This window comes from Ambystoma mexicanum, chromosome 6p (assembly GCF_040938575.1).
Source record: "Ambystoma mexicanum isolate Mex_15411 chromosome 6p, UKY_AmexF1_1, whole genome shotgun sequence".
NCBI lineage: Eukaryota > Metazoa > Chordata > Amphibia > Caudata > Ambystomatidae > Ambystoma > Ambystoma mexicanum.
In genome coordinates this window covers 964,924,536-964,937,500 of record NC_090935.1, presented here as the reverse complement: position 1 = coordinate 964,937,500, position 12,965 = coordinate 964,924,536, and the positions used below count along the sequence as shown (strand labels likewise).

At 46.5% G+C, this 12,965-nt stretch overlaps 1 protein-coding gene across 8 annotated transcripts in view; it reads right to left on the bottom strand.

The window, feature by feature from the left end:
- Positions 1 to 12,965, bottom strand: part of SNCAIP (synuclein alpha interacting protein) — a 666,776-nt gene that overhangs the window by 168,840 nt on the left and 484,971 nt on the right. For all 8 annotated transcript variants that reach the window (XM_069625574.1, XM_069625570.1, XM_069625572.1 and 5 more), the window contains one exon: positions 9,540 to 9,653. In XM_069625574.1, the coding sequence (XP_069481675.1) occupies positions 9,540 to 9,653 (114 nt within the window). The remainder of the gene's footprint in view (positions 1 to 9,539; positions 9,654 to 12,965) is intronic.

Below are 12,965 nucleotides of genomic sequence, written 5' to 3'. Positions count from 1 at the left end.
GTGGTACTTGCTAGCCTTCCTAATTCTAGCTAGTGTGGCATTTGCTAACTTGGTAACCTTCATAATCCTATCTATATGCAACTCAGGCCAATGTTCGCGATTCCATCTAAGTGTGGCACATCCTCTCATTCAAATTCCATCTAAGTGTGGGGCATGCTAACCTTCACATTTCTATCTAGATGCGACGCAGGCTAATCTTCATGATTTATTTGAAGTGAGGCACATGTTAACATTCACAATTCTATCTAAGTGTGGCATATGGTGACATTCAATATTCCATCTAAGTGTGGGACATGCTAATCTTCACATTTCTATCTAAATGCGACGCAGGCTATCATTCACAAATCCATGTTAGTGTGGGATATGATAACCTTTATATTTCTATCAATGTGCGACGTAGGCTAATGTTCACGATTCCATCTCAGTGTGTCACATGCTAACATTCATAATTCTATGTAAGAGTGGCACATGCTGATATTCAGTATTCCATCTTAGTGTGGCACTTGCTAACCTTCATAAACCTGTCTAGATGCGACTCAGGCTAATGTTCACGCTTCCATCCAGGTACAGGACATGCTAACATTCGCAATTCCGTCCGGGTCCAGTGTCGGCCAATGTTCACAATTCTAATGTGGTACTTACTAACCCTCAGAATTCTATGTAAGTGTGGAACTTGCTAACATGCACAAATATGTCTAGATACGACGCAAGGCAAAATTACAATCCCGTCTTGGATAGACGTAGGTGTATAGTCACAGTTTAACCTAAGTAATAGTGTTATAAGTGATGTTCGCCTGTTGGTCTATGTTTAGGTAAGGTAATGTAGAGTGGCAGGGCCTTCTGGAGAAGAGTGATTGCTTTACTTCCCACCCTTGCCACACTTACTTTTTTAGTTGCTGTCGGTTGATGGCTGGCTTCACTGTCTTCCCCTGCTGACACCTGCAGAACTTTTCTGGAGCAACTAATGTAGGAGCCGCCCGTTGCCTCTGGGCCCTTAGCCGCAGGGGCTGCCGGGTAGAGGGCTGCCCAGATCTGTTCCAGGATAAGGGATGAATTGGCCAATCAGAGCCAGAAGGAGGGCGTGGGAGGTGGGGAGGGGAAGCTTACACATGGCTTGGAAGCCCGCAAGGTCGCAGCCATGATGGCGCTGAAGGGGGCTAGGGGGTGGCATGCACATGCTCACCTGTTGCCAAGATGGGAAATGGTACAGGGAGCAGATGTGCAGCGACTCCACCAGCCACACTGGACCCGAAGGAATTTTCCAATCAGAGCCAGAAGGAGGGCGCGGGAGGCGGGATAAGGGAAGAGGAAGCTTACACATGGCTTGGGAGCATGCGAGGGTCCCGAATTTCATGGCACAGCCATGATGGTGCTGAAGGGGGCCAGGCGGTCACATGCACATGCTCACCTGTTGCCAAGATGGGAAATGTACACCTCCTAATTGGGCCTGTGTTAGCTTTATTATTGGGTTCACTCTTGGACTGCGACACTATGCCCCAAGGCCCCCACCCTCAACCAAACACTATGCTCCATGGCCCCCAACCAAACACTATGCCCCATGGCCCCCACTCCACAACCAAACACTATGCCCCATGGCCCCCACCCCCAACCAAACACTGGGCCGCATGGCCCCCACCCCTCAACCAAACACTATGCCCCATGACCCCCACCCCTCAACCAAACACTATGCCCCATGGCCCCCACCCCCAACCAAACACTGTGCCCCATGGCCTCCACACCCCAACCAAACACTAATAGACGTTTTCTGTTTGGTGATTGGGAGAGCCTGTTCAGGGTGTGGAGGATGACCAGTATTAGATGTTTTCTGTTTGGTGATTGGGAGAGTCTGGTCAGGGTGCGGTGGATGACCAGCAATAGATGTTTTGTGTTTGGTGATAGGGAGAGCCTGGCCACGGCAGAGTCAATCACTGGCAATAGATACTGTTTTTCATTGAGCAGAACATTAAAAAGGCCATGCAGTGTCAAATAGACACGAGGCATTCAATAGGTTTTGCACTGGTGGTACGGCGTGGAGAAAGAAATGAAAAGGAAATGTGTGTGCCTCTATCTCGAGAGGCATTTTCCCCTAGCTGCATGCCATGGAGCTGGGAGCGGCCATCAGGACTCCTCTGTCTGCTGTTAAGTCTCCTCAATGGTTTCTCAGGTAGGATTCGTGGGCCATTTATAGAGTTGTTAGTTTTATTGAGAAACATGATTGTTCAAAAATTACATCCCTAGGTTTTGCACCAGATTAAGTCCTTGCTGCCATGGGTAAGTGATGTACAGGGGAGAGAGGCACTGACTAATCATGAGGTCAGGGATGTGGACTTGAGTCCACGATCACTGTCTGTGCTGCCTCCCGGTACCTCACCAGCAGTTCTGACTTTTGTACTCCGCTGGGCGGCACACACCTAGGCCCCTTCCCCTCTGGATCCCGAACGCACAATCTCGCCCTCTACCACCTACAGACCCGAACCCCCACCACCCCAGCATACAGACTAACAAGCATACACCATGCATACATACCCATACAGACCTGAACCCCCACCATACACACTAACAAGTATGCATAATGCATACATACAGACCTGAACTCCCCACCCCCAACTCAGCATACAACTAACAAGCATACACCATGTACCCATACAGACCTGAACGCGCCTCCCCCAACTCAGCATACAACTAACAAGCATACACCATGCACCCATACAGACTCAAACCCTCCCACCCCCCAGCTGAGCATACAACTAACAAGCATACAACATGCACCCATACAGACCCGAACCCCCACTACCCAACTCAGCATACAAAGTAACAAGCACACACCATTCATTCATACAGACCCGAACCCCCACCCCCAACTCAGCATACAACTAACAAGCATACACCATGCACCCATAGAGACCCGAACCCCCAACCCATCTCAGCATACACTGCCCATACACACAAAAAAAAACATACAGATCGACCCTACACCCCCCGCCCCCACATCTCAACATACACTGCCCATACATACAAAAACAAACATACAGACAGACCTGGCACCCCCCCACAGCCGCATCTCAACATACCCACAAAAACAAACATACAGGCAGACCCGACACAACCCCCCAAGCCCCCGCATCTCAACATACACAAACTAACATACATGCAGGCAAACCTGACACATCCCCCCCAACCCGCATCTCAACATGCACACAAAAACAAACACACATCTAAGCAGACCCGACAAAATCCCCACCACCACTGCATCTCAAGATACACACACAGACATACATGCAGGCAGGCAGACCCAACACCTCCCCCCTAACCCCGCCTCTCAACATACACACACACACCCACACACACAGAAACAGGTAGGACAGATATCCCCCCTCTCCCAGATAGGTACTTACCGCAGACGTGCTGCAAAGCTGGCCAGGTCTCTTTTACTACGACTGGCGTGGCAAGGCTGACATGTCTTCTGGCATCAAGCCTTATTGACCACGCCAGCCGTAGTGCTGGCACTCCATTGGTGCAGCACACACACTATGTGACTCGTAGGAGCTACGTGGTGAATGTGCACTGAGCTAATGAGGGTCAGTGTTTTGTCCGGCCCGGAAGAGTTACAAAGACTTTTCCTAATGGATGGCGGCTGATGCTGCGTGCGGGCTGCCCGTCATTAGGAAAGCCTGGCGGGCTGGACAAAACATGCCGTAAATTGTGCAGCCATGCTTTATACAGTCCCGGCCCAAAGTCTACTAGTGCCCTCTGTGCAATTTTTGGTACCACCCAGCCTACAATTTGTGAGTGAGAGGCAGAGGCACGAAAAACAATACCAGAATGCAAAGGCGTGGCATGAGGTAAAGTGTCAGTCAATAACTTTCTAATAGTGACTCACTATTAGAAAGTCATCGGCTGACAGTTTACATCGGGCGCTGCAGATAAAGGGTGAAGCCAGCTCACACAATGTAAAGTGTCATGTCATTTACATGTCATTTTACATTGTGTGAGCTGAGGGAGCCCTTTATCTGCAGCGCCCATGTGCCACAGCACAACTTGATCACCCCTTGAGGCGGCTCTGCCTTTATATAGGCTCCTCTGCAGTAATAGCGGTCAGTGTCTTACTCGAGAGCATCCCAATGGTAGCCAGTCGGTAGCAGTGCGTTGGAGAGCTTGAAACTACTCAAGTGTGAGGGCGTGGCTTGTGGAATTGCCGAGGTAATTCATTTTATAAGCAGACACATTTTTGGTTTTCCTCAAAAATCAGGCGATCTGGCTAGAGTTTGAGATCTAACGAGAGGTGATTTTCATTCTTGGGTGTGTTTCATGCAAAGCCTTGCTATGTTAGTTGCCCTTTTGCAGAACCATGCACATTTTTCACATTACCGAAGACTACGAGGTACCTTCCTCATAGGTAGTTTCTAGTGTAAGATATCCTTCTTTAAACCAAGCCTATCCAAATTGTGTTTGAAAGTAACATATCTTACAATGTATTTAAGCATAGATTTACCGCCAGGTGCTAGATGTTCTATATCACTAACACGCAAAGTAACACATCCCATAAAAATATTACAGGAAGAGTCAATATTTGACACAACAATCTCTTTTCATGCAAGTATTCAATTGAAGTGCTTTGGTGTAATTCAACACAGTACGTTGAGCTGATCCATGCGTTTACTTAGCACATATTGGGATCAAGTCGGAATACTGCAGAGAGGTATTCCCAGTGACCGATGGTATCTAGCATGACGCCCAGCGATGGGCTGATAATTAAGCAGGAGACTGGATCTAACGCAGGCAAAGTTTGGTAGACCTGTGGGCACCTGGGCCTGCCACGGACTGAACCTGGCATCCATGTGACAGAGTTCATGGTTTTCCGGAGGAAATCCGTGAACGCCATGCACCTCGCATGCTCAGTAGTTAATGGATCAGCTCCGGTGCTGGATTCATATGCCATAAGAGCTCACTGCCTGGCCTCTACGACATCTGCACACTGGTGCCCCGGCTAGCTACAACTCCGGCACTGCCTCCCAATGCAAATTGGCCGGTCCAGCAGCTGGCCATCTCCAGCGAACCGAGAGGCATTCTGAGTGGTGCATACCCACTGATGGCACCACCTTGATGTGGATTCATTTCCACCCCATTGATTTTCAAGCTGTCTGCACTGGAGCCCCCAACATCTGATGTTCAGGCTTCCAAATTCGTGATTGGTGACTATTGCTTAATTTGGTCGTACATGAACTAGACGACCTAAACTATCTATGAATTTCCCTGATGAAGACGTTGTGAATTATTTTGTCAATGTCGAAACCGGTCGGTGCTCTTTTTGTAGCAGGAAGCCAAAATTGGCAAGATGGAACCACTCCAGTCCTCTCCTGTCTACATTTCAAATTTCAAATCATACATTGTTTCTAAATACTTTTCTTTTGGCTTTGTTGGTGTTTTATATACAATGTTCAGGTTTATAGTCAAAATATCGAAAACAAAATAGTCGAAAGTCAAAATATCGAGAAAAAAATGTAAAAAAAAAGTCAATTTCTTTTGTATTACGTTTTTTATTCCAAATGGGGGGGTTCCTCCCCAAAACCCCTTTTTTTGGTTTTTTTACCTTTTTTTACACGCGAGAGCCAAAAAATAAATATAAATACAAATATAAAAAATGCGACATTTTTTTTTCGATATTTTGACTGCACACCCAATGTTCATATTGACTGTACAGTTTATTTGTGTACATGGATGGATTGAATGTGGTTTATGGGCTGAATGAATTGAATTCTTGAATGAGAAGTTGCAATCTGTTATTGGTTGTATCCCCTATGAGGATATGTTTTCAAAAATCCAAATAAATAGGATTGATTTTCATTTATGAGTTGATAATTCAAATGTTTTGACAATCTATGAGTCTGGAAAACAGGGATCGCTGCCTTTCTATGAAACCCCACTTTCAAGACAAGCCATGCTTCAAAAACAATTAGGACAGACTGAGGACACTGCAGAAGATATGATTTGTGATGCTCCTCAAATAAAAGGGGACATAGCCATATATTACATTTCCTCAAACACATTTTCTGTTTACCATTTTTGTTTCCAAGTTGACCTTCAGATTAATTTATTCTAGGTAATTCATTCTGCCCTATTACTGCATTGACATGTGCCAATTGTTCTATCCCTAAGCAACTCGGAACGTGGCAGTGGCAGGGAGAGCCATTTTCAATCTTGTACGTAAGCACATGGACAACTTCAGATGGTAACTTGAGATGGTCTACCAAGGGAAGTTTGGTGGTACAGTTGCTTATGGAGAAGAGTTATGGTGCTGAGGCACAAACGCTGCAAGAGTTGGCATATGCGAACGCCAATTCGGGAACTTTCCTCAAAGTTTCCTCAATACCACTTTACATGCTGATGTGGATTTTTATAAACGGAGGAGGGTATACTGTTAAAAGAGCGACATCTCAGTACAGAGAGCTGGTAGACATGATCTGGTATGAATACTTTTTCCCAACCCTTCATCTCCTGATATAGGAAGCAGCTGTCAAAAGACCTTACTGCATTGGGTCTTGGATTTATCTGGACCCACTCTTCTGCCCTATCGATTCGTATGGGTCCCTTTTGATGAGGCTAAAAAATAAACAATTGTCAAGAGCAAGGACAAATAAGGAGGGTGAGCTGGCACGTCTGGCCCACCAAGGATGGGCAGAAATATATGTTGCTTGTGGTGGACATCAACGCTATTGGAAAACTCTTGTGAATTCCCAAATCAGACGACTCTTTGCTCTGGACAGAGACAATACTCTAACGTTGGCGAGCAATTTGAAGAGATGCAATAATCCATAAAGTTCCATGGGCAAAATGTGTGCGGCAGATACAAATCTGTATAATGTTCTCCTTGTATGCCCAGCCTATGATCTATTAAGGTCAAGATGTACAACACCCTTACTATGCAATGAAGGCCTCTTATACAATCTGAATGCAGCAAGGCCATTCCTCTTGAACTTTGATATGGATACCACCAAAACAACTGCAGGTTTTATCTCTGGGGCATGGGGACTGCAAAGAAGACAGATTGGTGTCCAGATCCCTGCCCTGGGCCTACTGGTGTCTCACTTGTCAGGGTCTCCAAGTGATGAAGTTCAATGCCCTGCCCCTTTTTCCTTCTACTTCTCCCCTGGAGCAATATTCAGTCCTTCGGCTGCCAATGGTCTGGCACCAGGACAGCTGACATAATTCAGGATGTTTTTAAATCTGTTGTATTATTGTGGCAATAAGACCCGAGGCGGCGGGCCAATACCGCCCGAGGTATTATAGATACAGGCTTGAGCGTAGTGAGGGCCTTAACGAAGCCCCGGGTGCATTACCGTGGGGGGTATTTGCCCGCCGCCGAGGGTCTTATTGCCATTAGTACCCTGGCCCGCTAGACCAGGGTACTAATTGCATTTTTTTTCTGTTTCGAAAAGCGTTTCGAAACAGAAAAAAAAACGTAGTACGTTTTCCCTTTCCATGGCGGCCATTGGGAGCGGCCGCTTTGGGAACAGAAGTGTTTCTAGCGCTTTCGCTCCCAAGAAGAGAAGAAAAAAGAAGTTAAGTGGGGTTGGGAGGGCGGAAGGGAGGGGAAGGGAAAAAAATGTACCGCGGTCTCCTGCGGGGGACGATGGAAGCCTCCAGCCATGTGGAGGCTCGGAGCGGTGATGGCCTCGCTCCGAGTATCCACACGGCTGGAGGCTTCCATCGTCCCCTGCCGGAGACCAAGGGATAGAGGTAAGTGGGGTGGGGAGGGCAGGGAGGTGGGAGGAGGGAGGAGAGGGGGAAAAAAAAATCTTAATTGAGTCCTCGGCGGGGGACGAAGGCCCCCTCCAGCCATTGGGAGGCTCGGAGCGGGGACTGCCCCGTTTCGAGCCTCCTCATTGGCTGAGGGGCTGCCACGTCCCTCGCCCGGAACAGAGTACCTGGCACGCGCAGGACGCACCGGCATACAAGGGAATACCGTGTGGTATGGATTGCAAAAAGGCCAATCCACACGTTGTATTCCCGGTGCGCTGTGCGTGCCGGGTACTAATGCTTTTTATTGATGTATTCTCTGATCAGCCTACACTGAAATAAGAATTCTGAGGAATTACAGATGCTCACTGGGAGGTTTTTTTCTGCATATATGTTTTAGCACATTCTAAGCTTAGCTTCATTTCCCTAATGCACAGAGATGATTGTCACCAGTTCCATATGAGGCCAAATTAGCTAGTGCAATTAATTACCAAATTACTAAGCCCAAGAGTTGTGGTTAGTATCAAAAAGGAGGGCGACCTTAAGTTGTGAGGTTTATTTACAGGCATCAAATCATCAGGTTACGGTGATTAGCTTAGAGTATGATTTTAAAGTTCATGTAGAGGCGTATGGGTGGGATGCATGATGGCCATCAAATGAGATGATGGTTTGCATGCGGCCACCAGGGATCACTTCTGTGGATAAAGTAGGGAGGACTAGTCTTGGGGGCTTCTCTCAAGACGATAGGGTAGGCATGTAGAAGTACAGCATTAAATGCACTGCCATCAAATTTCAAGGCCACATATTTGAAGTAAGCTTTGAGCTAAGCTAATGTTGCATGTCATTCTCTCAGACAGTGTAGGAGATATCCATCAATTGAGAGGATACGGAATATCCCCAAACTCTGTCTCCTGAACTGTTGGTATCACTGGACTGGAGCTTCCATACATTTCATAATACACATCTGGCCCAATTTACAAAAATGTTTTCTCCACGTGCATGTGCCATGCTAAGCAGATGTGTGTGCAGGTTCACTTCTGTAAATCAGCATTCCCAAAGAATCCAGCCGGAGGGAATGCCGCAGGTGTGTCAGTTGCATATCCAAATGCATCAGAATTCACAAAGGAAGGGATTATTTAGATCTACACCATACTTGCAGCTCGTTCCCCAAGGCCAGGTCTTCCCTGCTTAAAGGCAGTGGCATGGCAGAGCCAAGACTGCCACAGTACTTGTTGGACCCCAGGCAGCATTTCTCTGCCGATAAAGAAACACTCATGCTTGGCATGAATGAACGTTTTGTATTCCTTGATTACATTGCCTTATCTTATAAGGAGGTGTAAATGTAAAAAAATGGTGTAAAAAGGTACACCTCTGTTGTCCCTTACAGTGGGCGAGGCGTTACCAGCCCCCACACAACGATGCGTGTGGGTAATGCATATTTAGGTATAAAAAAAAAATATGGGCTGGCTACCCTCTTGGTTTTTGCCCTGCACTTATTTGTGAATCCGGCCTATGGTGTTTTGTGTTCCCCGTTCTACGATTGATTTACCACTTACGGAGTCCAGATGCAGTAGTTGTAATCCTGTAAGCAGTAATCCCTTCGGATAATATCACTGTCACCACCATACACAGGCTTCTACGTTGACAAATGTAAGACTGGTGTTTCTAGTGCAGCCAGAAGCATGATTTTCAAGCTCAGTAAATGTTACCAAAATAATCTAATGTGGCCCCTTACAAAATTTCAACCACCGGGGCCTGTTTCCACTACTCAAACATACAAACGTTCGAAAGAATGATCTTACCTGGCCATAACCGGCTGCATAGTGAATAAGGCTGGGATGATCTTTGGAACAACTTAGTTCTGCAATGGCTTCCGTTTCACTCACCATCCAACGCACACACTCCAGGTGGCCATTCTGAATAGAAAGAAACAGACACAAGGCATATATGTTAGTCGTGATTTCTAGCCGCCAGAGTATAAAAGATGTAATAATTGTGTTTTGTGGAGTGGAAAGTCTTGTGACGGGGACAGCCCCTAGTACTCAGTGAGGGACATACTGTGATCTTTTGGGCAGGGCCGATGGGATCCACTCAGTTAAGCATGTACAGGGGAGATCAATTATCTTTAAGAGCATATTTCTTCGGGGTCATGAGGTGGATCCCCTTGAGTATGGGAACTACTAGGGCATGGCACTTGAGACTGCCTCCCGTACCTTTGAGAAGATGGGTGAGCTCATAGCGCACAGAGTTGATTAGGATACTGTTCCTTACGGCGTAACTTCCAGAAGGAAGTGGGAGAAAATCCTCTTGCATTGAATTGGAGAAAGTCCTTCATGTGAGCACATTGAGCCGGGCACCGATGCCCAGGAATCTACAGGTGGGCCCTATGCCAAGCCCTCTCCTGGTTTTACCACATCTGAGTGGGCGTTCAAAGAAGGAAGAAAACAAGGACAACGGAGGGAACGTTCAGCTCATAAAGGGACTTCGGAGAGGGGCCTTTCTTCTTGAATTATTATTGTATTTGAATTTTTTTTAAATATTTTATTTCACTGGGTATACTCAGTGAGTACCATGGAGAACGGATAGCAATAATGTTTTGGCCAAAGGAAAAATGGGCAACTTGGAACAAAAAAGGACATAGATCTAACCACATCCTGCACCATCGCCCGTCGCCACTAGCAATCATAATTAGTCCCCCAATGGTCTCCTTCAGGTGTGACAATGTCTCGGCACAAGGAACCAATGCAGCATCTAACTGGTACAATAGACCCTGTTAAATCACAAGAGAACTGTGGCACCATACGGTTATGTCCCATCACTGTGGTGTAAAGGACTATTCCCACCCGACCCACCATAAAATACCTGATTGACATCGTTTTATCTCTGGGTCCTTGCAAACCTTCTACGCGATTGCTATGTAGCCCTTGGCCACAAAAAAAGGTCTAGGCCAATGAATTGGTAATTTGTTCAAATGTTTAACAGCTTTTTGCCCCCATTATGCACAGAGCCCACACAAACCAGACTGCCCCGTCAGTAACCTCTGAAATCCTGTCCACCGATCCACTCCAGACAGTCCATCAGACATTCCAACAAGTGAAAGTGACTATAGGTGGGATACACACAACACAGAACTCAGTCAGGGCCAGACTAATCCTGTGTAGGCTGATTGTTGTCAGACAAGTCATTCACAATTCATTATGTTGTCATTTCAATCTACCATTTTGAGAGACTTGCTAAACATTGGTGCGGACCCATTGGTTGTTCTCAAGTTGTGCACCAACGCATGCCTCCCTGACCTGATGTTCTTGTTGGTGTGTGGTGTCCAGTATCACTTGACTCTCTGTGTCATTGGCATTGATTTGTCCCCCCATAGGGAACCATGCAGCACCTTCAGAATGGTTGGCGTGGCTTCCTCTAGCTCTGAGCATGGGTATGAAGGGAAACAGACAGATGTTTAAACTCCATAGAGAGTGGAAGTGGGAACAGAGATCAGCTGCATGGTTACCTACACAGTTTCCAGTTACACTTGTACTTTGACACTAAGGAAGGACCTACACCATTGCAGTGTGGGTCTCACACCTCACTAGGTGCCATAGATTATGCAGAGTAGTGTGCTATAGAATCTGATCTAGAGCGCAGCAAACACATCTCTAAGGATGAGAATAGTTGAGGGGTTATCCTTTGTATATAACAGGACAGCTTCTGTGCCATGTTGGCACTCTATCAATGCTCATATCACTCGAGACTGTAGAAGGATTCAATAAAGCCTCGTAAATATCCAGTGCTTGGATAGGTACGAAAGGCCAGCTGTGGGGCAGTTGTTGGCCTTGATGGTAAGACACTGCAAGGTATTTTTCAATTAAGGATTTGTAAAGCTTCTTGTGAATGGAGCAGGAAAGTAATTAAGTGTCAACTTAATTCATTTATTAATTTTTTTTTTTAAAACACACCTAATACCATTCCTGTGTTCGGTTTCTAAGCGCAGATCTGTTTCCAAGACCAGCGCATTGCAGCATTCATAGATGTTGGCTTTCACCAGGGTTTTGAAGATGTCAGAAAACAGCATGATGGTTGGTCTGAAGAAAGATCTCACTTCCCCATCTATTCCAGCTACCTCTGCTTCCCCTGCATCCTGCTGGTAAGTGCGTTCCCCATGAACAGAAATGTTGCTTCCTAGCAAGGCGTGCGCCTTGTGAATCCCATAAACACACATATAAAGCCCTAGAAGGGTGGCCCGGTGGTGGGCAGGGGAAGATGTGCAAACGTGCGTCAATAATAAACGTGAGGCACGGAACTGCGGTCAGTGGCAGGGGGCATCAGTCATGCGAGAATGATCACATGAAGTTGTGAGGGTGGGGATGGTGCAGGTAAGCTATGAAATATCGTGCGCAGGCTATTGCATGAAGATGGCAACATGCAATACCCATCGGGAAGCGCAGTCATGTCTGAGCCATTTCTTTATTACAAAAAGCAGTCAAAGCCACGCCTTATTATCAGGGTGTAAATGTAAGGTATGGATATTCAAATGTGACCATTTGAGGGCTTTGTCCCTGGTAAGTCATGTGTAGGGGCGGAATAGTGGGATCCTGGGAGTAGAAAGCTTTTGGGGGACACCAGAATATTGTTGTTGTGTCTTTTTGCCTAATTTGAGATTGGGGGTAAAGCAGCGAGGGCTTTTTAAGATGGTCAATTTGTCTTGTGCATGTTGTGGTTTGGATGGGGTTGTGTGGGGGGTCTCATGTTGCAGTGTAGAGAAAGCGTCAGTTCACCTGAGAGTAAAATGCTTCATGGAATAGGCCACATGAAAATGTGCAGCTGTAGTGGGGATCGAGGATATTTAGCCAATGAGAGTGCAATACACTAGTCAGCTGTAAACCATCAAAGGAAACAATTATACTGGGCAAGCTGGGGAAGGGACAGCTCGTCCCTATTCAGCGATGGGGCTTTGACCCACCCATGTTGGATGAGCCACCAACCCAGCCCAGTGAAAACACTAAGTGCTCCATCAGTTGCAAGAAGCAGAAACAGTCCTTGTCCAACTCCAGGACTCCAGGGACATAGTTCTGAAGGGTTTTCAGGATATCCCTCATTAATATTCATGACAAGAAATGTGCATGCATTTAGAATCATTGTATGCAAATTTATCTCATGAATATAAATGAGGGTTATCCTGCAAATCCGACATGGATCTGGCTCTTGAGGCTTGGAGTTGGACAACATCAATGAGG